The following is a 25,125-nucleotide window of genomic DNA, read 5'->3' on the forward strand; positions in this document are numbered from 1 at the left end:
CATTCTTTTCCTGTCATGCCTAAGATGTACTCTTCTCTACTTGCATCTTTTTCTATTCTACCATCAATGCTAATCTTGAAATATATTTCATGAACAGGGACCTTTTACAAAACCTGCTTCATGTTATCTTAAGTTTTAAGTTCCATATTGACTTATTAGTTATGTATATAACCCTACATGTGTCTTCTTGATGGCTATTTTGTTCTAAGATCGGATTCAAGTTCCAGAAGGTAGTAAACTGAAGAATTGGACTGCTGGCAGTTATCGTGCTTAGACTGTGTAGAACAATGATGTATGTTGTCTATGCACATATTTCTTCAGCATCAGCATAGCTATATAGTCCCAACTCAAAAACAAAATACTGAAGCTGCTGGAAATCTGAAATGAGAACAGAAATTTCTGGAAGAATTCACCAATTCAGGTAGCATCTAAAGAGAGGGAAAAACAGAGTTAACATATCTGGTTGATGACCTTTCATTAGAACGGAGATACTCCAAAGATGGTGTCTGACCTGCTATGAAGATATGTATTGATATTCTTCCTCAAGTAGAATATGAATGTAAATGAGTGGTTAGTAAATAGTCACTATCACAAGTCTATTAATGTAGCTGATAGTGGTTTTGCAGTAACCCCAGGATGTTTTATTGAATTATATTCTGAATCTTAACCAGGCAGTATGTAGATGAGCACAAAAAATTAAATATGACCTACCTCTCTTGATACAATTGTATGTACCTGGAACATCCTTCAAGACAAAATGCTTATAATAAATATTGAAGAGAGGAGTGGGAAGGGAAAAACATAAGAGAAAATTTGAGGAACAACTAAGCATTCAGAATATATTACTGGCATTGAAAATGTAAGTTGCAAGGGAAACTAATTTAAATGGAACAATGCAGCCCGAGTCAGGCACTGGAAAAGAAAATTGCATACAGTCCATAGAAAGGATAGGCAGTACTTAATGCTAATAGTGTCAACTAATCAGAACTAAAATCAGAAACTTAATGCTTCACTGAAGGATTGCAGGCATAATTTAATTTGGTCTCCATATAAGTTGAAAAGTTTTCAAAACAGTTCAATTTTTGGCAGGTTGACAGAATCTCCTTTTTGTAAACTCTTCACATGCAGATTAGTTACATAGAGGAATCAAGCTACATAAATTGATTTATTAGAATAATTATTTCAAAACTTATCAGCAAGTAAATACTTCCCTCAAGTTCACAAATCAATATAGATTTATAGGTTAAGAAAGCTTTTATAGTACAGTGCACACTTTATTTCAACAGGGTGTTTGGTATTTAATCGAATTTTACTTTTAAATGTCAAATTGAGAATGCTACTGTTAAATGGGCTCAGCATCCCCATCACAAATTGTCTTCTCTATTCTGCTTTCCTTCCTTTCCTTTTTATCCTGCTGTACTTTTTTACACTATTAGTCAAGCAGATCCTCTTTGCTTAAAAATAAGTTTTCTACTTTGTTTACTCTGCCAGCTCTTCCATTCCTCTCTACTGACCTCTACGCTAGATTATTAGAATGATGTGGCTGGATTTTCATTGAGTGCCAGTAGTATCTAAAACCCCAATTTGTATTTAGACCCCTTTGTCTACATTCCCACAAATTAAGAAATGGATCTCAAGGACTTCAGCCATTTTACTCTTCTTATCAAACATCAATGGCAGACAATACAGTAGCAATACAATAATCCAATCAGCAAGTACTTTAGTAAATGCCCAATGATCGAACATTTGTGCAGAACATACAACATTGTATCTCTGGCTCAGCATCCATGAACACTGGGTACACTGTTATATTTTATCTTTTTCATGAGTGCCAATTTTTCATCCTAATTATTGTTGAGGAGAATTACTATTTTATACTGAATTGTGTGGATTTTTATGCTGTAAAGCCATTAGCAACTGAATCGCGGATGCCTAACTCATGTGGCACCCTTGGAAGGGACGTTTCAAGACATTTACCCCATTGATTTGAGTTGGGCTAAAACTCAGGTTATAAAGTCAAAAAGACAATATGCCTATTCATGTCATCTGGCTGGTTCCCATGAAGTTTTAATAACAAAGTTGCCGTGTAATTGTCCTGGTTATAGAGGTGTGGTTAGGAAATGGTATGTAAAAGGCATATTAGTTCAATGCAAGAGCACAGCGGCACCAAAATTGAGTTAATTCTTCCTGTTTCTATACCACAATTACTCATAACTCTGATAGTCATTCTAACATGGATTAGTTCTTTGAGATTAGTAATGGGCTAGTTTAAATTTATACTGATACTAGACAACCCAGCAATTCAAAGGTGGATCCAACTGATTACTAATGAATTCATTGAAATGAGCAATTTTGTCTGGCAAATTGAGAAAAAATTATTTGTGCCATCACCTTCTATCATAGTACTTCTTGCCTGAATACATAGAAATGCTTGGCCATAGACATTCTTAAACTGACTACTGAGAATTACGCAAAGGCAGCTAAGATTGATGTCACTTGTAAATCTCAGTAATTTACTTGTTAAAATTGATCTTGCAAATATTAAGCAATATGGTACAAATGTATGGACTAGTGGTGCCTATTGCCACAACTGCCGAATTAGTGCCACAAGTCTGTGGTGCTAAAACATAGTTACATACCGACCTAATTAGCAAAATGATCTTCTAATGTACTGATGTATATACTAATTGCTCCATCAAACATAAACTGAACTCTTTCTATTGTAAAAACTAGGTGATATCTCCTTTAGTGCACTTTAGGTATATTTTTAGATATTAAAGGAACAGGTTGGGTTCCTGTTATTGTTGGTTATTCACAAACATGTCTAATACATTACCACCTGATTTATTAATTATTGTGTTTGGTAATGCTGTCATTACCTAAATGGATAATTTTCTTTGAACTGTTTAGTTAGTTATTGTCTAATAATAAATTTGATTCTAGTCTTAATTTCTGAACTGTTGGGCTGCAGAATACCATACAGATGATTAACAGTAAGGTTATAATATTAGAACTAAATGAAAGTTAATGAGCAGTAGTAAGCTGTATAGAAAATATAGAAAATAGAAGCAGGAGGAGGCCATTTGGCCCGTTGAGCCTGCTCCGCCATTCATTACGATCATGGCTGATCATTAAGTTCAATACAGTGATCCTGCCTTCCACCCATATCCCTTGGTCCGTTTAGCCCCAAGAGCTTTTTCTAATTCCTTCCTGAATGTAACAAATTCCAAAATTGTATTTGTTTAAATCCAGATACAATCCAGTTACAAATTGATGGGACCTATGCAAAATTATAAAATATGGAACAGCTGTTCAGTGTATCAAATCTGTTCTTCTGTAATGCACACACTTTTGTAATGAACTCTATCGAGTGCATGTAATCTCTTGAAGAAAGGTACTCAAAGTTTATCACTGATTTAAAAGTAATTAGGTGCAACCTTGGTATCAATCTAGCCATAGCCATTCAAGTATTGAGCAGTTACTTGCTTGGACACTGTATTTCACCCTAATCTCTGGTTATACCTACCCAGACACACTTTTTCAGTCAGATAATTAAATTATTCAACATTTTATTTTAAAGATTAATGTTCCACTTGACCAATACAGCAATGTTAATTCAAATAAATAATTAATTTGTTTAAAATCACATAACTGATATTTGGTTTAGACTGCGATCTTCAACTGATAATTATTCAACTATTTATTTACAGGATTAACTGGGATTTTGTTCCACATCTCCCCTCTTGTGGGGAAAAAAATTCTCGTGATTTTCTTTTAATTGGATTTTAACAGTTTTAGTTAGAATTGGGGTTGATGATATTAGGATTTGTACCGTTTTAAATCCAAAAGGGGGAAAAGCAGAGTTGAAATTGTGACTTTAGAAAATAGGTTGCTGAGGGTGACAAATGTGGCAGACTATATCATAAAATATACGAAGAATGGAAGGATTTGCTTGAATCACTGTTGTGATCTAGGTGTCATCGGCAATTAATGTCCATTTACTAATTGCCTTTGAGAAGGACCTTTCGGCGTTTGAAAGAGCGAGAGGAGAGCCGGGGGTTTTGGCATTCCAAAGAGTGAGAGGAGAGCCCGGAGCTTTGGTGTCTCGAAGAACGAGGAGAGCCGTGAGTTTCGGCATTCCAAAGAGGAGAGGAGAGCCGAGACTTATGACATTTCAAAGAGTGAGATGTGAATTGATAACAGAAAACGAAATGGGTGTACTGGAACAGGTATTTTACACCTGTCTTTGTGAAAGGTTGACAAATCCCCACAACGAAATAGCCTATATCTTAAAAGAAGTGGAAACAAAGATAGTAGATGTGTTGGTTACATTCTTCCAAAGTTCCTTAAATTCTGGAATGGTTCCGATGGATTTGGAAAGACCTGATGTAACACCTTGATTCAAGGAAGGTCAGAAAGCAGGAATCTACAGGCCAATTTGTCTAACATTTGTCATGGGAAAATTGCTAGAATTAATTATCATGGAAGTTACAGCAGGACACTTAGAAAATCATAATTTGATCAGGCAGAGTCAACATGGGTTTGTAAAAGGGAAATTGTGTTTAATAGAGATTTTTTGAGGAAGTACAATGTGGGAAAATTTTAACTTGTCCACCTTGGCAGGAAGATTAGAAATGCTTCATAATATTTAAATGGAGAGAGATTCTCGGTGGTAAAGTGGAATCTGGGTTTCTTGGTGCATGAATCACAGAATACTAGTACGAAGGTTCAGCAAGTGATGAGGAAGGCAAATGGAATGTTGGCATTAATTGCAAGGGGATGGAATGTAAATGTAGGGAAGTTTTATGGCGGGTATACAGGTGAGACCACATTTGTGCTGTGTACATTTTTGGTTGCCTTATTTAAAAAATGAAGGTTCACTTGAATCATTCTGGGATGAGGAACTTGAGGAAAGGTTGAACAGGTTGGACCTAAACCCATTGTAGTTTAGAAGAATGAGAGTTGACCTTATTGAAAAAATATAAGATCCTGAGTAGATTTGATATAGGGAGGATATTTTGACAAATTACCCAAATTGCCACACTTCTCCCTTGCCTGATTTTTCTCCTGTGATTTCTAAATTGCCCTGCATCTGACTCCTCGCCACCTTTTTATTTAAGGCCTTACCCACAGCCCTTCTGACACAATTAGCCATGATATCGATTCCAGTCTCTTTTAAGTGGAGCTCATCCCAATGGAATATCTTCTGAGGATCTGTATGTTAATTTGCATGTTTGCTTTTCAAACTCCCAGCAGAACATCATTGCTAGTTTTACCTATGTCATTGGTTACGACATGGATCATGACAATTGGATCCTCCCTCCTGCATTCCAAGTTTGTCTCCAGCTGCAAAGTGTTAGTAATAGCTGCCAAACTAAAGCATTCACTTCATTTGAACAGGATTCCAATATTATTCTTTCTTAATTTAAAAAAAATAACAAGTGCATATTTAAGACAGAAAAAAATGGTGAAAGAGAAATAAATCATACATTTTCAAGACTTACCTCATGAGTCGCCCTTTTAGTGCTTTCAATTTCTCATTAGAAGTGTTCCTTTTGGTAAAATAATCTGGTAATTGAAAAAATGAAATGAAATGAAAATCGCTTATTGTCACAAGTAGGCTTCAAATGAAGTTACTGTGAAAAGCCCCTAGTCGCCTCATTCCGGCGCTTGTTCGGGGAGGCTGGTACGGGATTGATGCCTTGTATCAATTATACTTGTAGCTCCCATTTGGCGATTTCCTTTCTTGCCACCATTCATTTTAGATCACAAACATCAAATCTTAATCATTTTTCATTTACGCATATTGTACAGTGCACTTTATTATAAAGGGAACGATTGTGTATATAACATTCTATTGGTGCATTTCCCTCATATAATTTCCCCAAAATATCTTTGAAGTGTCTCAGCAGCCAGGGTGCTCTTCTAATTTTCCTGGTGTCCCAAGATGAGGGACAGGAATTCCCACTTTCTCCAATTAGAAATATTATAAATCCCATCAGAAAGGTTTGCACGAGACATGTCATTAAAAATAATTTTATATTCTTAGGGTCACCTAAATATGGAAATTTCAACACACATTTCTCCATCTTAATGTTTTGTTTGCCTGCAAAATGTTCTGGAGTTTGAGATGTTTCATTACAGTACTCAGTTCTGAATCATCAAAACTTGCATTTGACCGTTGTGCCCAGTCAGTACAACTGTTCAAATAAATATGCAGTAAAAGAAAAATACTGCAGATGCTGGAAATCTGAAATAAAACCAGACAATGCTGGATAAACACAGCAGCATCTGTGGAGCGAGATACTACAGTTCCGAGTTCATATGATTCTTTTACTTTTTCTCCACAGATCTGCCAGACCCGAGTTTACCCAGCATTTTCTGGATTTTATTTTACACTGACCAACTCTGAAAGCATCTGCATCTTTTTATGAGAACCTAGCCTGATTGACTAAGATGGGATTAATGCTTTCTAGGAATTAATTCCAAAGAAATTTCCAAAATTACCTTTCCTGCTGTGGGTGAGTCCACTTTGACCTCTATATAGATCATAGAACAGTACAGCACAGAACAGGCCCTTCGGCCCTCGATGTTGTGCCGAGCAATGATCACCCTACTTAAACCCACGTAACCCGTATACCCGTAACCCAACAATCCCCCCATTAACCTTACACTACGGGCAATTTAGCATGGCCAATCCACCTAACCCGCACATCTTTGGACTGTGGGAGGAAACCGGAGAACCCGGAGGAAACCCACGCACACACGGGGAGGACGTGCAGACTCCACACAGACAGTGACCCAGCCGGGAATCGAACCTGGGACCCTGGCGCTGTGAAGCATTGATGCTAACCACCATGCTACCGTGAGGCCCCAACAAAATATGCTAAGCACTCTTCAAAACCCCAGGCCACTAACCTAGTCTTGGAGATACCATCTGGTTGGACCTTTCCGTGCAGATCCACCTATGCGATAATGCTGGCTAATCCTTACCTGAGACCTCTGAATACATGCCAAACTCCCTCCAACTGCCTACTTCAATTTAGCCTCAATTTATCCTCTAATTTGCTGACTATTACTAAAACACTTAGGTTTTTAATATTTTGTTGTGATGATTCTGCATTCTCCATTTAACTATCATCTAGTTAGAGTACTCATCTGTTGATGTCTTTCCAGGCTGCTATTGTTGGATTTGTGCATACCCTATCTAAGGCTCTTTCCACTCTAAGTGAACACTTCCTCACCCGAGATTCACTACCTAACCCAATATTGTAACTCAGGCTATGCTTCTTTATTTTCCATTTTCATACTTTGCTTTTCCAGTCCATTGCTTTCACTGCTTGTCTGTCCTGGATATTTGACCAATTCTTGTGTTTTTCAGTTTATTTTCCTGCCTGTCCCACTATTGTTGCAACTTCCCAGTGATTTGTCCTACTGGGCTATACAATAGCCGAGCACTCGCATTGGACACTGACCTCTAGAAAAAATTGCCCTTAGCAGTGTTCATCATGATCTGCCTTTTTACCAGTATCTAACTCCTGATCTGTAATATCTTGTCCCTTGGTTTTGCCCCATGAGTATATGGTGCACATGGTGCTTCATCATCCCCAGCACTGTGGGTGTACCTATACCACATGGACTGCAGTGACCACCTGGTGCAGAGAAGGCAAGGGCAGGGAGGAGGACCTCCTTGTGAACCTGGGCCTGGTAAAACTTTCCATTAACAGATCCAGGCAGCGGGCGGCCGAGGGGGTTGTCCAACCTGACTGTCTGCCCCAATTCCACGGCTTAATTCGTGGCTGGGTGTCCCTGAAGATACCATGAAGGCATTCCATGCCTGGTGGGCCTCTGAGGGTATGGAGTGCTTTATTGACCTTTTAATCACATTTCAGTTTAATGTTTTAAGTCTCATTTGTGTTTTGTTTTAGGTAGTATCACTTTAAGGGACTGCCCCTTTTACTTTGTCCCTCAGTTTGTTTAATTTAGTTTATTTGACTCAATTAAAATAATTGGACTGCAGTGGTTCAAGATGATAGCTCACCATTGATGTGTTGGGTAAGCTGGGTCTGCAAGGACTGCATTTGCTGTAGCAGTGAGAGAGACAGGCTTCCAACACTTAAAGAAATGCCGTGCTCCGAAAGCTCGTGTTTGAAACAAACCTGTTGGACTTTAACCTGGTGTTGTAAGACTTCTTAAAGAAATGCAACTCTATTTTATTGAACTCTTAACTATCATACATACTGTAACTGTGGGTTGACACTATGCTGAGTTGACTGGAGACCTGAGGCTAACCTGACCTGACTATCTTACTACGATATGGTGTATGTTCTAGTTGTTGCTCACGGGCTCTGACTGTCTCAGAGGCTGGTTCGCAAGAGAGCGGGAAAACTAGTGCCCTCTGGCTTTATAGTGGTCGTATCCTGTCTGGTGATTGGCTGCTGTGTTCTGTGTGTTCATTTGTCATCCTGTGTGTCAATCATTGCCTGTCTGTGCACCATCATATACTTGTGTATATTATGACAACCATCACCTTCTCGAGGGATATTAGGGATGGTCAATAACTGCTGACCTAGCCAATGATGCCTTTTTCCCATGAAAGAATTTTTAAAAATCACATTGTGATCCCAAAACGTACAATTTATTCTGATGACCTACGAGGAATGGGATTTTACTGTTTGATTCACTTGTTGGATAATCATTGATTTTCCCTCACATCCTATAACTTTCCATTGGCCTTTCCATCCTCTGTGCCCCCCTCATAATGAGCCATATCACTTGAAATAAGAGGTGGAATTTTCACATTTGGATGGAGTTATCATAGAATCGCAATAGGGCAGAAGGAGGCCATTCGGTCCATCGAGTCTGCGCCGGCCCTTGGACAGAGAACCTTACTTAAGCCCATGTCTCCACTCTGTCCCCGTAGCCTTAACTAACACTAAGAGGCAAATTAGCGTAGCCAATCCATTTTTGGATGGTGGGAGGAAACCGGAGCACCCGGGGGAAACCCACACAGGAAGAAGGTGCAATCTCTGCACAGTTGGTGACCCAAGCGGGAATCGAACCTGCTGTGAAGCAACAGTGTTAACCACTGTGCTACCGGGCTGAGTCCTCACCAGGCTGCTGGATGCCATGGAGCAATGTAATGGAATTGTCTACCCACTCACAGAGAGGAGACCAGCAAGTAAGTAGATGTATCTAGCATGGGAGGCGATGACCGCACCAGCTGCCTGCAGAGGAGAATGGCCATCCAATGCTGCAAAAAGATGAATCATCTCCATTTTGCCAAAGTGAGTCACTCCTCCCCTCACTCTCTCAGACTCATCACATATGTACATGGAACTTACTGCCCCTCATGAGACACTACCACTTGTTCTGTTCCACACATCCTCTTCTTCTCAGTGGCTCCTCTCATCACTTTACAGCTCCCACTCAACATCCGCACATGCCAGGCATCGTTACCATCTGCCCTGGCATTCAGCCTGATTGTACTCCATCTTTTTTTTTTTGCAGGACGAGTTGGCTCACAATAAATGGGAGAGATCCCAGATGGATAGATAAATGCCAGAATTGAAAATTCTCTTGGAATCTCTTCTCTTGCAGGCATATTAGAGAAGCAGCCCAGGACCTCCACCAGTCAGGTCCAAGAGTCCAGCTCCGAGGCCAACTCTGATGATTTCTCAGAATTGGAGACCAAGGAGCCATCACAACTTTTACCTGCACCCTCCAACAGCACAGTGGGACCTCACTCTGATCCACAGCAGGCAAAGACATGCACGTCCCTGAAGGCCGTGCACTCCATGGTGCGTGCACATGTGAGTATCCATGAATGTCAATGTCAAACGAGCTTCTTGAGCTCACTCCCAAGGAGGAAGCCAGGGATTTTCAGGCACCCACAGGGAGGAGGAGAAGCTGGTGCACAGCACAAGACCATCCACCCCATCTGAATCCCCTCTTCCTGTGATCGATTCAGCTCCAACCCCACAGTCCCTGTTACCAATTAAGCTCCAACCTCAACAGTTGGAGGTGGCACTATCACACAGGACCCCGAAAGCAGGCCGGAGACCTCCAGATGTCCCTCGCCAGAAGACGCCTGCCAAGGTCATCATAGACAACAGGGAGTGGTGTACAGCAGGCTGCCTCCCCCTCCACTCTGGATCCTGGAGATAAGCAAAAATGTAGTGGCAGGGTTAGAGAGGTTAAAAAGCTGTAGTTGTAAAGTATGGGCACAGGTGTTAGGTGGACGCTATCTAGGTGCCTATGTAAATAAGCACCACCTCTGTAAATAAACTGACATATTGCTACCTCTCTGACTCCTTGTTCTTATGAGAGGTCTTCCTGTAGTGCTGCTCAGATAAGTGCATTCCTGTTCCACAGAAAGGCTGAATGCTTTGTTGCCATTGGTTCTCTGCAAGGTTGCTAACGTATTTGTGGCATCTCCTTAGTGACAGAATACATCAGTCATATATGTGTCTTGTTGGTGATTAGGACATCCTCCACATATTTAGGGCTAATGTCACTTAACCCAGCCATTGTCAATATTTGTTCTCTACACATGTTATCTGATGACTAGACCCTTATGAAAACTGAGCTTGGCCTCCGGTGGCACTGAACCTCGGGGGCCAAGATCACTAAGCAGGAGCCTAGATTATGATAGATGAAACTCTCCACATGGCATTGTCCTGATATGACCCTTCAGCCAGACAGGAATCAAAGATTCACAGTACCTCTTTGAGGATTATTGTTTGTTCCCACTGCAAGTTACCGTTATCCTGCTGCAGCATTAGGACTATGGATAACCGCTCCCTCCCCATGACGCAAGCCCTTTCAGTGAGAATGTGGGCTGCCAGCAGTCAGACGGGTGAGTTGTGCTCATGAAAGGACTTAAGGATGATGGTATGTGATCAGAGGTCCTAATCATCACTATCCATGAATTGCGTGGCTATGAATGTGTCCTTCTGGTCATCGTCGCCGCTTGATCGCAGACTTCCGGGACCTCTTTTCATTATCCACCTTGATATTCTCCTCATCAAAGGAATTGTGCCACTCCTCCATCTGCTTATTGGGCAGAACCCTGCCCCATTTAAGCACCTGCTGGTTGCAAAAGGTGGAGCACACAACCACAATGTGCAACACCCTCTGCAAACTGTATTGCAGGGCTCCATCAGACTGGTCCAGGCTCCGGAACTGCATTTTCAGCATCCCAATGGTTTGCTCCACCAATGAGTAGCAGCATAAGCCTTGTATCTGCTCTCAGCTGGACTCTGTACCCCCCGCCCACACACACGCATCATTGGCCACACCCTCAGTCGGTATCACTAGTTCCCGAGGAGCCAACGCTGTAGCCACTGTGGTCCCTCAAAAATGTTGGGAATCCATGTCGGGGGGTTGGGGGGTTGGGGGGGGGGGGGGGTGGGTGCAGCAGGCCCTGACCAGATTAGAGGAGAAATTGGATGCCCAAGGAGAGAAACTGGAAGCCCAGGAGGCGACCATTAAGGAGCTCAGCGACTGACGTGAGCGACCGGGTCACGGCCCTGGAGAAGGAGATGACGAGACTGGGCGCAACACAGGGGAGCCTGAAGGGCAGAGTAGACGACCAGGAAAACCGCTCGAGAAGGCAAAATGTCAGGATAGTGGGCCTGCCAGAGGGGAGTGAGGGTAGAAACTCCACCGCATACGTGGCTGAGATGCTGGGCAACTTAGTGGGGAGGGAAACTTTCCCCAACCCACCGGAAATGGACAGAGCACATCGGTCGCTGCGCCCGAAGCCCAAGGCAGGGGAACAACCGAGAGCAGTCATAGCCAAACTGCACCGGTACCGGGATAGGGAGACAATCCTTGCTGGGCCAAGGAAAATAGAGCTTGCAAATGGGAAGGGCACGCCATCCGAATCTAGTTAAATCTGCCCCAAGATTCTCATAAAGAGACGGGCTGAGTTCAATAGAGCGAAAGCAGCTCTTCACAGGAGCAGAGTGCGTTTTGGTATGCTGTACCCAGCGAAACTCTGGGTCACATACTGAAACAGGGAATATTTCTTTACAGCCCCCGCTGAGGCAAATAGGTTCGTCGAGGAACATGGGCTGGAAACAACCAGCGAGGGTAGGGACGAGGGGCCCCTAGCAAGGGGCAACGACACGCTGATGGGGTGGGTGGGGGGGCGAGGCAATGCCAGGCCACCCCGCCCCGGCAAGAACACCCAGAACAAAGAACAAACCACTGCCCGAGGGACCGCTCCACGTGGGAGGCCAGGCCCCAGCATGAGGGAACAAGAGCAATGGAGAAGGGAGAGCAGGCGAGAGGGTAGGATGGGGGAAGAGCGGGCAGAAAATCGTAGAGGCCAGGCAGGGGAGAAGCGAGACAATAACCCCCGAGAGGGGGGCCACCGTACTAGCAGGAAAGCTAGCGCCGGGGGCACCCCCAACAGGGGGGACGGTACCAGGCAGGGGATGGGGGGGGGGAAACACCCGTCAAAGTCGGGAGAGCAAACGGGGACAGGAATAGGGGAAAGAGGGGCAAAGGAGGGGTATACGGGTGAGGAGGGAAAAGGGAGAGACCGGGGGGGGTCACACAGGGAGCGAGAGACCGGTGGGGGGGGGGGGGGGGATGGGGATGCAGGGAAGGAGGGACAAAAGAGGGTAGAAAAGGAACAGGGCTACAAAGTGCCACAACCAAGGACTCAAAACTAGGAACCTCTGCAAGCACCCACCCAGTACGGTCTTTGGGCGAAGCCTCCCGTACCAGCCTCCCCGGACAGGTGCTGGAATGTGGCGACTAGGGGTTTTTCACAGTAACTTCATTGAAGCCTACTCGTGACAATAAGCGATTTTCATTTTCAAGGGAGACCCCAGGGTGCAGGGGACTACCCGCGTGACAGTCACACAGTGGACGGCCATGGCGGGTGCCCCCGGGACAAGGGAAAACCCCGGAGCGCAGAGACCCGACCGCATGGGGAGAGCAGCGGCCATCCTGGGCGGCCCCCTAACAAAGGGAAACCCCGGAGAGCAGGGGTGCGTCAACCAGATAAGTATGGTTAATCCCACAGGAGCGAGGGGGCAGAAGCCCCCCATCAGGATAGTCACCTAGAACATAAGGGGACTTAACAGCCCAGTGAAGAGATCCAGAGTCCTCACCCACCTCAGAAATATGAGGGCCGACGAAGTCTTCCTCCAAGAGACGCACCAACTGCGGGTAAAAAAGGGCTGGGTGGGACCATTCCTGCTATGGGACAAGGGCCAGAGGGGTGGCGATCTTGATCGGCAAGAGGACGATGTTTAGGGCGACAAAGACGGTTACAGACCCGGGGGGGGGGGGGGGGCGGTATGTCATGGTCAGCGGGGCCTGGATGGGGCACCGGTAGTTCTAGTCAACATGTACGCGCCCAACTGGGACGACACGAGTTTCATCAAAAAGACCATGGCAGAAATCCCGGACATAGCGACGCACCGACTAATCATGGGGGGGGGGACTTCAACTGTGTACAGGATCCAAAGATGGACAGATCAAACTCCATAACGGGGAAAACCTCAAGCATGGCAAGGGAACTCAGTCACTTTATGGAGCAGATGGGAGCAGTGGACCCCTAGAGGTTCGCCCACCTGGGGGAGAAGGAATTCTCCTTCTTCTCCCCAGTACACAACATATACATCAGAATTGACTTCTTTGTGGTGGGGAAAACGGTGCTTCCAGGGATAGACAAAGTGGAATACTCCGCAATTGTGATATCAGACCACGCTCCACATTACATGGACGTGCGGCTAGAGACGGGAAGGGCCCAACGCCCCACATGGAGGCTGGACGGTGCCTTTCTAGCTGACAAGGCCTTCAGCGAAAGGATAGTGCGGGCCATAGCAGAGTACGGAGAACGACCAAAATGGGGAGGTCTCACCCTCCACGTTCTGGGAAGCGCTAACGGCCGTACTAAGAGCGGAAATCATCGCCTTCAAAGCGCAAAGAGATAGGGAGGAAAGAGTGGCTACGCACCAGCTGATCGACTCCATACTGGAGGCAGACCGGAAATAGTCTGAGGCCCCGACCGTAGAGCTCCTGGCGGAGAGGAAAGAACTACAAAGGAACTTTGACCTGCTCTCCACCAGGAAAGCAGTTCACCAACTCCTCCAGGCGCTCGGGACCCTGTACGAACACGGAGACAAAGCCAGCCGCCTGTTGGCACACCAGCTGAGAAAGCAGGCAGCCACCAGAGAAATTGCGCAAATCAGGGGTACCGGAGGAACGTTGGAAACAGAACCAGAGATGATTAACAAAACCTTCAAGGCCTTCTACCAAGAGCTGTACACCTCAGAGCCCCCAAGGGGGGAGGCTGGGATGAAACGGTTCCTTGATGGACTGGACATTCCAGCCGTGGGGGAGGGCAGAAAACGTGCCCTGGAAGCACCACTAGCACTGGGAGAGATCATGGACAGCATTAGCTCCATGCAGACGGGGAAGGCGCCAGGACTGGACGGATTCCCGGCGGACTTCTACAAACAATTTGCGACTGCGCCGGCCCCGCACCTGCGGGAGATGTTCACAGACTTGCTAGCTAAGGGCACACTGCCACCCACGCTAGCACAGCCCTCAATCTCGCTGATACCTAAGAAAGACAAAGACCCAACGGAATGTGGGTCATACAGACCCATCTCACTGCTGAACGCAGACGCCAAAATACTGGCCAGAATCCTAGCCAAAAGGCTAGAGGACTGTGTACCTGAGTTGGTCACAGAGGACCAGACAGGCTTCGTCAAAGGTAGACAGTTTACCTCGAACATCAGGCGCCTGCTGAACGTGATAATGACCCCCTCCGGGGAGAGAACACAAGAGGTGATCGTCTCCCTGGACGCAGAAAAGGCCTTCGAGAGAGTAGAATGGAAATACCTCATAGAGGTACTGGAGTGGTTCGGGCTTGGAATAGGGTTCACCTCTTGGGTAAAGCTCCTATACAACGCTCCCATGGCGAGCATACGGACCACTGTCCCCGTTGCTGTTCGCCCTAGCGATCAAACCGCTAGCTATCGTGCTCAGGGCAGCAAAAAGTTGGAGGGGGATCCGAAGGGGAGGCAGAGAGCACAGAGTCTCACTCTATGCAGATGACCTGCTTCTCTACATCTCGGACCCACAGAGCAGCATGGACGGAATCATTGCACTCCTGAAAGAGTTTGGAGCCTTCTCGGGCTACAAACTCAACATGAGCAAAAGCGAGATCTTCCCAGTACACCCGCAAGGGAGGGGGGAGGGGGGGGGGGGGGGCAGCATTAAAGGGGCTGCCATTCAAACAAGCCCGACACAAATTCCGCTACCTGGGGATCCGAATAGCCCATGACTGGAAAGGGATCCACAAATGGAACCTCACCAGTCTGACGGAGGAAGTAAAAAAGGACCTGCAAAGATGGAACACACTCCCACTCTCCCTCGCACGGAGAGTCCAGACGATCAAAATGAATGTACTGCCCAGGTTCCTCTTCCTGTTTAGATCCATCCCGATCTACATCCCCAAGGCCTTTTTCAAAGCACTGGACAAACTAATCATGGTGTTTGTATGGGGCGGAGGGGGGGTAAAAATGCTAGGATCCCAAAGAAGGTCCTACAAAAAACAAAATCCAGTGGGGGGGCTAGCCCTCCCAAACCTACAATTCTACCACTGGGTGGCAACAGCCGAGCGAGTAAGGGGATGGATCCAGGAGCCAGAGGCCGAGTGGGTGCGCGCGGAGGAGGCCTCCTGCGTGGGGACCTCCCTCTGGGCCCTCACACCGGCAGCACTCCCATCCCCACCCAAAAAACACTCCAGCAGGCCGGTGGTGACAGCCACCCTACAATCCTGGAACCAACTGCGGCAGCAATTTGGCCTGACCAAAATGTCGGACAAAGCTCTCATCTGCAACAACCATAGGTTCACACCAGCACTGACTGACGCCACCTTCAAAAGGTGGAGGCAGGACGGAGGGACACTGACAGTCAGGGTGTAGCCATCTAAGATGGCCACTGGTAACACAAAATGGAAGACTGCAAAGAATGCAGGGAAAAACGGACATAGTAAAGAGCAAACAGCTTGCAGAAGCTTTCAGCATTGAGACACTTGCAAAAACCGGTTTCCCGACAGCTGCAGAGTTCAGGCAGCGCTGTAAATGGGAAAACAGTTTACATATTAATGAGGTGATACCGGGACAGTCCCGGGCACGATACACTCAAGTATCAATTGATACTTTCAATAGCGAAGCAGACACGATGGAGCCAGCGAAGCCAGGACAATGAGTCCTAAGAACCGCCCCAGCCATCAAGGAACGGCCCTAGGATAGGGGGGTTCAAATCATATCGATTGGGAAAAGGCCCAATCGATCCCCAGCAGGCGAGGAAGCCCGCCCCAAGGGGCACGGACCCCCTGGGACCTATAAAAGAGAGGTTCCGCACATGGTTCAGTCTCCTGTCTCCAGCCTCCGACTCCAGCCTCCAGACCCCTGTCTTTTATACCAGCCGTCGAGCAGCAGCCATCGATAAGTAAGTGCCAAACGACGATCGCTACTTGACCCAGGCATTACTTATACCCTTGCCGACCAATAGTGACTCGAAGTTGCAGACCAGAACGGAACGAAGGCCTTGTTCCCTGACCTTGCCTGTTCCTTCTTAGATAAGTATTGGCCGTTTAATGGTAGAAGTAAGTTAGTCTTTAGCGTGTGCATGAGTGTTATTATAATTGTTTTATAATAAACTTTAATTGTTTTGGACTTACTAATCGGTGTTAGCTTTATTGCTTTGAACTTGACCGTAATACTTGTGACGGTGTCTTTTACGGCACCTGGCGACTCCAGAGCATAGAAAGAGAAACAGAGCCAAGTTAAGCACACTTACTCAGAACGAGCAACAGGGACCTGTACACGGACGGCAGGATCGCAACACTGGACAAACTGACAGAGAAATTTCAGCTAGCCAGGGGGAACGAGCTAAGGTATCTGCAGCTCAAAAACTTTTTACGAAAGGAGACAAGGACGTACCCACAACAGACACTACTGGAAGATCTACTGGACGCAAGTATCCTAGATAAAGGGAACTGTAGCGACATGTATGACCGACTGGTAGAAAGGGCCAACACCGTACTGGACGCAACAAGAAAGAAATGGGAGGATGACCTGGGGATTGAGATAGGGTGGGGACTCTGGAGTGAAGCACTGCATAGGGTCAACTCCACCTCCACGTGTGCAAGGCTCAGCCTGACGCAGGGGGCGAGCGTGGGACGGCAGCGAGACCCGTCCGGGAGGGGCGGACGACAACACACAGCACAGGAAAAAATCGCAGACTGTGATTTTCTCCCCGGCACCCAAATGTGTGTGTGCCACCCCAGTCCCCCCCACCCCCGCAGGCTGTCGCCTACTTACGTGGTGTGGGTAATTTTGCCAGATCTGCAGAGCTGCCGCTGTCAAGCTGGTGCACAATACCCCACCAGTTATTCCACTTCATATTTTATTATATATTTTTTTATGTTGGGGTGTGCCCTTCTCCTGTAAATGTGTGTCTTTCTATATATGTTTCTTATTCTGTGTGGGGGAGGGCTACGGGTTCGTTATGGGGGTTTGCTCTCATGGTTTTATGCTTAGTTCTTTTTCTTGTTAATTTATTGTTTTTGTATTGGAGGGGAGGAGTTACTGTTTTTCTCTGTTGTGATAAAATTTGTTGTTGAAAATTTGAATAAAAATTATTTCAAAAAAAAAAATGTTGGGAATCTGAGACCGGCCAACAATGTCGCAATTCTGAACACTTGGTGGGCACCTTGCGCACCTGGAGGAAGTGCGTCGCAATTTGGTTGCATACTTGGAGGAGAGATCTGATTGAAGTATTCAAGATATTACCTGGGAAAGACAGGATAGATATGGATAAACCATTTCCATTGGTTGGAAATTGTAAAACTAGGGGGCATAGTCTAAAAGATTAGGGCGATACCACTCAGTAGAGATGTTATGAAGAACGTCTTCACGCAAAGGGTGGTAGAGTTTTGGAACTCTCTCCACAAATAGCAGTTGAAACTAGAATAGTTGTTAATTTTAAATCTGAGATAGATATATTTTTGATAAGCAAAGATATTAAGGGATATGGGCCAAAGACAGGTCATTAGGTCACAGATCAGCTACAATCTCATTGATTGGTGGAACAAGCCCGAGGGGCTGAATGGCCTACTGCTGTTCCTATACTCCCAAGGATTCCAGAGTGTTCAATGAAGACCTGATAGGCGCAGATCTAAACTTGCCGTACTTTTTTAAATAGCCAGGGGGGAATCCCTTTGGAGAGATAGGGATATGTGGAATTTGCCTTAAAACTGTACTCACAAGAAGTGACACAAACCAAATTCCAACTGTTCAAAACCAAATTCCAACTGTCTTCCCTTAACCCAAGGGTGTAGAAAGGTTGGGCTCCTGGTTTTGCAAGGCAATTATTTTTTCTCCTACTGACTTGTGCACCCAAGTGCCAGGAAGAACTTTCTGTTGGAGAAGGGTGGATAGCATTTTATGCAAAGGAATGCGGAAGATAGGCATGGGACCATCGCACATAAAAGGTATAGAAGCCATTTGCTGTGAGCAATTGAAGGCCACAGGGAGGGCATACGATCAGGAAGGAAAGACTGATGCATGCCCACCAGGAGGAGCAGGGTGGACAGGACAACCAGGTATTACTGTGTGGACAGGGTCTACAGATCAAGGACATCGTTCCTTAACATGACAGAGAATCAAAGTCAAAGGCAGCTGAGGCTAAGCCGTAGGTGGTGACATAAAAATGTTGCATGGTCTAGCAGCAGCTCAAGCCATTATCCATTGACTCCCATGCTCTGCAAGTGGCTGTAAAGGTGAGTGTTGCTCTCAACTGCTATGACTCAGGATCTTTCCAGAGAATATCAGACTTGTCTGGTCTATCCCTGTCAACAATTCTATGCACAACTACAGTAAGGCTGTACTAAAGCCCTATTTGCTTGTGTGGGGATCACATTAATTTCTGTATGGATTTGATGCTGAGAGCCAAAACCTTTGCCTATTATCCGGCTTCCCCCAGGATGTTATGGATTGTGCCCATGCAACCATGTAGTCAACATGTGAACACCTTTGTAGAGTGAAAGTCCAGTAAGCCAACAGATTTCTACCTTTTTAATGTATAATCATTTTTTAACCTAATACATCTTGCCTCATTATGCAGATACCCATTAGGGACTTCCTTCAGACTGTGGTCTTTACATCTCTGCATGAACAGCCGTGGTCACTGACATTTGTGCAGAAGAAGGTTCTGGTGGAGGAGCTGGAGAGGTGAAGGCAGATGAGGGTGTTGAGGAGCTTACGCTACCTTCACCTTCCTCAGTGACCTGCACATCCCTGAGTTGGCCTTCAGGTGGGACTGGCTGCTGGTGCACAGCAGTCGTCCATTCCAGTAATCACTGTGCCAAAATTGTGTTGGGTTCTTATGAAGTGAGAAGAACTGCAGTGAATGTGCTGTTTTTGCTGTTTTAAAAAATTGACTTTTTGCTCAACCAAATAGATGGCTGCTGCAAGTCGGCTGACCGCAGGGTTAGCCCTTTGTTTGAAAACCATCATCAGGGGTTTCAAGAACAAAATTCGACTTCCGGTTGCGGCTATGACCAGCTAAGTCGCACATTTGGCAGCTCCTGCGACAAAGGTGTTTAAGGGCCGATTGGAGGGCCCCGACGGTACTGTAAAGACGAATCCCGGTGGGGGAAGGCTCCCTGAGGAGAGTGAGACCAACTTTATGGTCGGTACTCGGAGTGGGGCGACAAAAAAAGCGGCAGCAGCTCCCCGAAAAAAGCGGGGGAAGAGGACCAAAATGGCGGCCGGTGGCGCACTAGAAGATTGGAGAAAATGGGCGGAGGAGCAGCAGGCCGCTCTCCTCCGGTGTTTTACGGAGCTGAAAGTGGAACTCTTAGAGTCTATGAACGCGACGACCACAAGGCTGATGGGGGCCCAGGCGACCCAAGAGGCGTTGATAAGAGAGCTGCAGCAGGAGATGACTGCAAGGGAGGAGGAGGCCACGGTCCTCGTGGGAAAGGTGGAGGTGCACGAGGCACTCCACCTGAAATGGCAGAGCCGCTTTGAGGAGCTGGACACTCGAATGAGGCGGAAGAACTTGAGGATCCTGGGCCTAGCAGAAGGCCTGGAGGGGCCTGATCTCCCGAAATATGTAGCGGAGATGCTGAGCTCCCTGATGGGAGAGGGGGCCGGTCCATCGCCCCTGGAGCTGGAAGAAGCATATCGGGTCATGGCTAGGCGGCCTAGGGCGAACGAGCCCCCGAGGGCGGTGCTGGTGCGATTCCAGCGTTTCTGTGATCGGGAGAAAGTGCTGAGGTGGGCCAAGAGGGAGAAAAGCAGCAAATGGGAGAATTCGACGGTGCGGATATATCAGGACTGGAGTGCGGAGGTGGCAAAGCGGCGGGCCCGGTTTAACCGGACGAAGGCGGTGCTGCACGCAAAGAGGATCAAGTTCGGAATGCTGCAGCCAGCGCGTTTGTGGGTCACCTACAAGGACCAGCACCATTACTTTGAGACCCCAGAGGAGGCATGGACTTTTGTTCGGGAGGAAAAGCTGGACCTGAACTAGAACTTGGGAACGCCGGCGGTCGAGGCCGCCCGAGTACCCTTGACTGATCAAGTGGCCCATGTCTTTCTTAGGCCAGGTCGGAACTTGGTTAAAGTTGATGGATCGTTTGGTTTCTTTGAAACTTGTGTTATGGGGGGTTTCTTTGTTCCTTTTTGTGTGTCTCTTCCCGTTGCCAACTTCCCTTAATTATTGTTGTTGTAGGGGGGGCTTTTTTTACTGTTTTTTGAACTGTTCTTTAAGGGTTATGGTTACTGTTCTGTTCGATGGAGGGTGATGGTTAAATACGTTATTATTGGGTAGTTATTTAGTTATGCAGGCATAGTTATGTATTTATGTATTTATTTGAGATTTGTTATTTATATTGTTATATTGTTAAGTTGGGGAGGCGGGACGGGGGGGGTGCAAGTTGGTTATGCGTGTTTTCTTTTTCTCTTTTTCTTCCTCTCGTTTTAAGGGGGCTTTTTTATGGGCTTGGATGGGGACGGGGGTGGAATTGAAGATGGCGGGGTAGGGTGTGGCCGGGCGAAAGCGCGGGCTTTCCCCTGTTTCCCGCGCGCGGGACGGAGGAAGGGGGAGGAGAGAAGAGTGGGGTGTGGCCAGCAATGGCGGCTTTTCCCGCGCTGAAGCGGGGTCAGAGAGGGATGGCAAGGGGGGGGGGAGGCCCCTCCCCCCCCACATCGGGAGGAGTCGGAGTGTGGCAGGGGCAGCCGGGTCAGCGAAAACCAGCTGACTCTCGGGAGTACGATGGTGGATACACCGCGGCTAGGAGGGGTCCTAGCCGGGGGGGGGGGGGGGGAAGGGGGGTTAGGGGGGGATACCGGGTTGCTGCTGGAAAGGCCGAGGACGGGAAGGGAAGAACGGGAGGAGAGAGGGGGAGGGGCCATCGCCATGGGGAACGGGTCAGAAGGGGAGGGTCGACCCGGGGCGAACAGGGGACAGGACATGGCTAATAGACAGGGGAAAGGGACGGGTCGCTCCGCGACCCGGTTGATTACTTGGAACGTGAGGGGGCTGAATGGGCCGGTCAAGAGATCAAGGGTTTTTTTCACACCTAAAGGGACTGCAGGCGGATGTGGCAATGTTGCAGGAGACTCACTTGAGAGTAGTAGACCAGGTACGCCTGAGAAGGGGGTGGGTGGGACAGGTGTTCCACTCAGGCTTGGACGCAAAGAACCGGGGGGTGGCGATTTTGGTGGGAAAGAGGGTGTCGTTCGTGGCGGCGCAGGTGGTAGCAGATAAGGAGGGTAGGTACGTGATGGTGAAGGGTAGGCTGCAGGGAGAGAATGTGGTGCTGGTGAATGTGTATGCCCCGAATTGGGATGACGCGGGTTTTATGAGGCGCCTGTTGGGCCTCATTCCGGGTCTGGAGGCAGGGGGCCTGATCATGGGGGGGGACTTCAATACAGTGCTCGACCCTGGGCTGGACAGATCGAGTTCCAGGACGAATAGGAGGCCGGCAGCGGCAGAGGTGCTAAGGGGGTTCATGGAGCAGATGGGGGGGGTAGACCCTTGGAGATTTGGCAGGCCAAGGGCGAGGGAGTATTCTTTTTTCTCCCACGTCCACAGGGTGTACTCCAGAATAGACTTTTTTGTACTGAGCAGGGGGCTGATTTCGAGAGTGCAGGACACGGAGTACTCGGCCATTGCGATTTCGGACCATGCACCACACTGGGTAGAGGTAGAACTGGGGGAAGCACGGGACCAGCGCCCGTTGTGGCGCCTGGATGTGGGGCTGCTGGCGGACGATGAGGTGTGCGGAAGGGTCCGGAAGGGCATTGAGAGATATCTGGGCACGAACGACACGGGCGAGGTGAAGGTGGGGATAGTCTGGGAGGCCCTGAAAGCAGTGATCAGAGGAGAGCTGATCTCCATAAGGGCACACAGAGAAAGGAAGGAGAGGCAGGAGAGGGAGAGACTGGTGGGGGAACTTATAGAAGTGGACAGGAGATATGCGGAGACACCAGAGGAGGGGCTGTTGAGGGAGCGGCGCAGTTTACAGGCCCAGTTTGACCTACTGACCACTAGGAAGGCGGAGACGCAATGGAGAAGGGCACAGGGCGCGGTCTATGAGTACGGGGAAAAGGCGAGCAGGATGCTGGCACACCAGCTGCGCAAGCGAGATGCAGCCAGAGAGATTGGGGGAGTGAGAGAGAAGGGAGGGAACGTAGTGCAGAAGGGGCAAGAGGTGAACGGGGTCTTCAGGGATTTCTACAGGGAATTGTACCGGTCTGAGCCGCCCAGGAGGAGGGGGGGAATGGAGAACTTCCTCGATAGATTGAGGTTCCCAAAGGTCCAGGAGGAACGGGTGGAGGGGCTGGGGGCGCCGATAGAGCTGCAGGAGCTAGTTAAAGGGATAGGCCAGATGCAGGCGGGGAAGGCGCCGGGGCCGGATGGGTTCCCGGTGGAATTTTATAAGAAGTATGTGGACTTGGTGGGTCCAGTGCTGGTGCGAGCCTTCAATGAGGCGCGAGAGGGGGGGGTTCTGCCCCCGACAATGTCACAGGCCCTGATCTCCTTGATCCTGAAGCGGGACAAAGACCCTGTACAGTGCGGGTCCTACAGGCCTATCTCCCTCTTGAATGTAGATGCCAAACTGTTGGCAAAGGTCCTGGCAACCAGAATAGAGGATTGTGTGCCAGGGGTAATCCATGAGGACCAGACGGGGTTCGTAAAGGGACGACAACTTAACACAAATGTCCGGAGACTGTTGAATGTGATTATGATGCCAGCAGTGGAGGGGGAGGCTGAGATAGTGGTAGCACTGGATGCGGAGAAGGCATTCGATAGGGTGGAGTGGGAATACCTGTGGGAGACGCTGGAACGGTTTGGGTTTGGGGAGGGATTTATCAAGTGGGTGAAGCTGCTGTATTCGGCCCCGATGGCGAGTGTGGTTACAAACGGGAGGAGGTCAGAGTATTTTGGGCTCCATCGAGGTACCAGGCAGGGATGCCCCCTATCCCCCTTACTATTTGCATTAGCGATCGAACCGTTGGCGATGGCACTGAGGGGTTCAGGGGGGTGGAGAGGACTGACAAGGGGAGGGGAGGAACATCGGGTATCACTCTATGCGGATGATTTGTTGTTGTATGTGGCAGACCCGGAAGGGGGAATGCCGGAGGTAATGGAAATACTAGCGGAGTTTGGGGACTTTTCGGGATATAAATTAAATGTGGGTAAAAGTGAGGTCTTTGTGATACACCCGGGAGATCAGGGGGAGGGAATTGGGCGGCTCCCCTTTAAGAGAGCAGTAAAGAGCTTCAGGTACTTAGGGGTGCAGGTGGCAAGGAACTGGGGGACCCTCCACAAGCTGAACTTTTCAAGGCTGGTGGAGCAGATGGAGGAGGAGTTCAAGAGGTGGGACATGGTACCGCTGTCGCTAGCAGGGAGGGTGCAGTCAGTCAAAATGACGGTCCTCCCGAGGTTCTTGTTTCTGTTCCAGTGCTTGCCCATCTTTCTCCCCAGGGCCTTCTTCAAGAAGGTAACTAGCAGCATTATGGGCTATGTGTGGGCACATGGCACCCCTAGAGTGAGAAGGATGTTCTTGGAACGGAGTAGGGACAGTGGAGGATTAGCGCTACCCAATCTTTCCGGATACTACTGGGCGGCGAACGCATCGATGGTGCGCAAGTGGGTGATGGAGGGGGAGGGGGCAGCTTGGAAACGTATGGAGAGGGCGTCCTGCGGCAATACAAGCCTGGGGGCGCTAGTAACGGCACCATGGCCGCTCCCCCCCACAAGGTATACCACGAGTCCGGTAGTGGCGGCCACCCTTAAAATCTGGGGGCAGTGGAGGCGACACAGGGGGGAAGTGGGGGGGGCTGATGGCGGCGCCACTGAGAGGGAACCACAGATTTGTCCCGGGGAACACTGGCGGGGGATTCCAGAGCTGGCACAGGGCGGGCATCAGGCAACTGAGGGACATGTTCATAGAGGGGAGGTTTGCGAGCCTGGGAGAGCTGGAGGAGAAATTTGAGCTCCCCCCGGGGAACACGTTTAGATACCTGCAGGTGAAGGCATTTGCCAGACGACAGGTGGAAGGATTTCCCTTGCTTCCCGATAGAGGGGTGAGTGATAGGGTGCTGTCAGGGGTCTGGGTCGGAGAAGGGAAGGTCTCGGACATCTACAAAATAATGCAGGAGGTGGAGGAGGTATCGATAGAGGAGCTGAAAGACAAGTGGGAAGCGGAGCTGGGAGAGCAGATAGAAGATGGGACATGGGCGGATGCCTTAGAGAGGGTCAATTCGTCGTCGTCGTGCGCAAGGTTGGGCCTCATCCAATTTAAGGTGCTGCACAGAGCCCATATGACGGGGACTAGGATGAGTCGGTTCTTCGGGGGTGAGGACAGGTGTGTTAGGTGTTCGGGAAGCCCTGCGAACCATGTACATATGTTCTGGATGTGCCCGGCACTGGAAGAGTTCTGGGAGGGGGTGGCGGGGACGGTATCGAGAGTGGTGGGAACCAGGGTCAAACCAGGGTGGGGGCTAGCGATTTTTGGGGTTGGGGTGGAGCCAGGAGTACAGGAGGCAGGGGAGGCCGGAATATTGGCCTTTG

At 48.1% G+C, this 25,125-nt stretch overlaps 1 protein-coding gene across 2 annotated transcripts in view; it reads left to right on the forward strand.

Moving 5' to 3' along the window:
• The first annotated feature begins 3,822 nt into the window (after nucleotides 1-3,822).
• The window catches only part of LOC119977907 (coiled-coil domain-containing protein 81-like), a 233,297-nt gene continuing 211,994 nt past the window's right edge, over nucleotides 3,823-25,125 (forward strand). The window contains exons 1-2 of one of the 2 annotated variants that reach the window (XM_038819217.1): nucleotides 3,823-6,521; nucleotides 9,511-9,812. In XM_038819217.1, the coding sequence (XP_038675145.1) occupies nucleotides 9,770-9,812 (43 nt within the window). In that variant the 5' untranslated portion in view covers nucleotides 3,823-6,521; nucleotides 9,511-9,769. The remainder of the gene's footprint in view (nucleotides 6,522-9,510; nucleotides 9,813-25,125) is intronic. The other variant, XM_038819218.1, reaches the window with a different exon arrangement.

This window comes from Scyliorhinus canicula, chromosome 14 (assembly GCF_902713615.1).
Source record: "Scyliorhinus canicula chromosome 14, sScyCan1.1, whole genome shotgun sequence".
In the NCBI taxonomy this organism is placed as follows: Eukaryota; Metazoa; Chordata; class Chondrichthyes; order Carcharhiniformes; family Scyliorhinidae; genus Scyliorhinus; species Scyliorhinus canicula.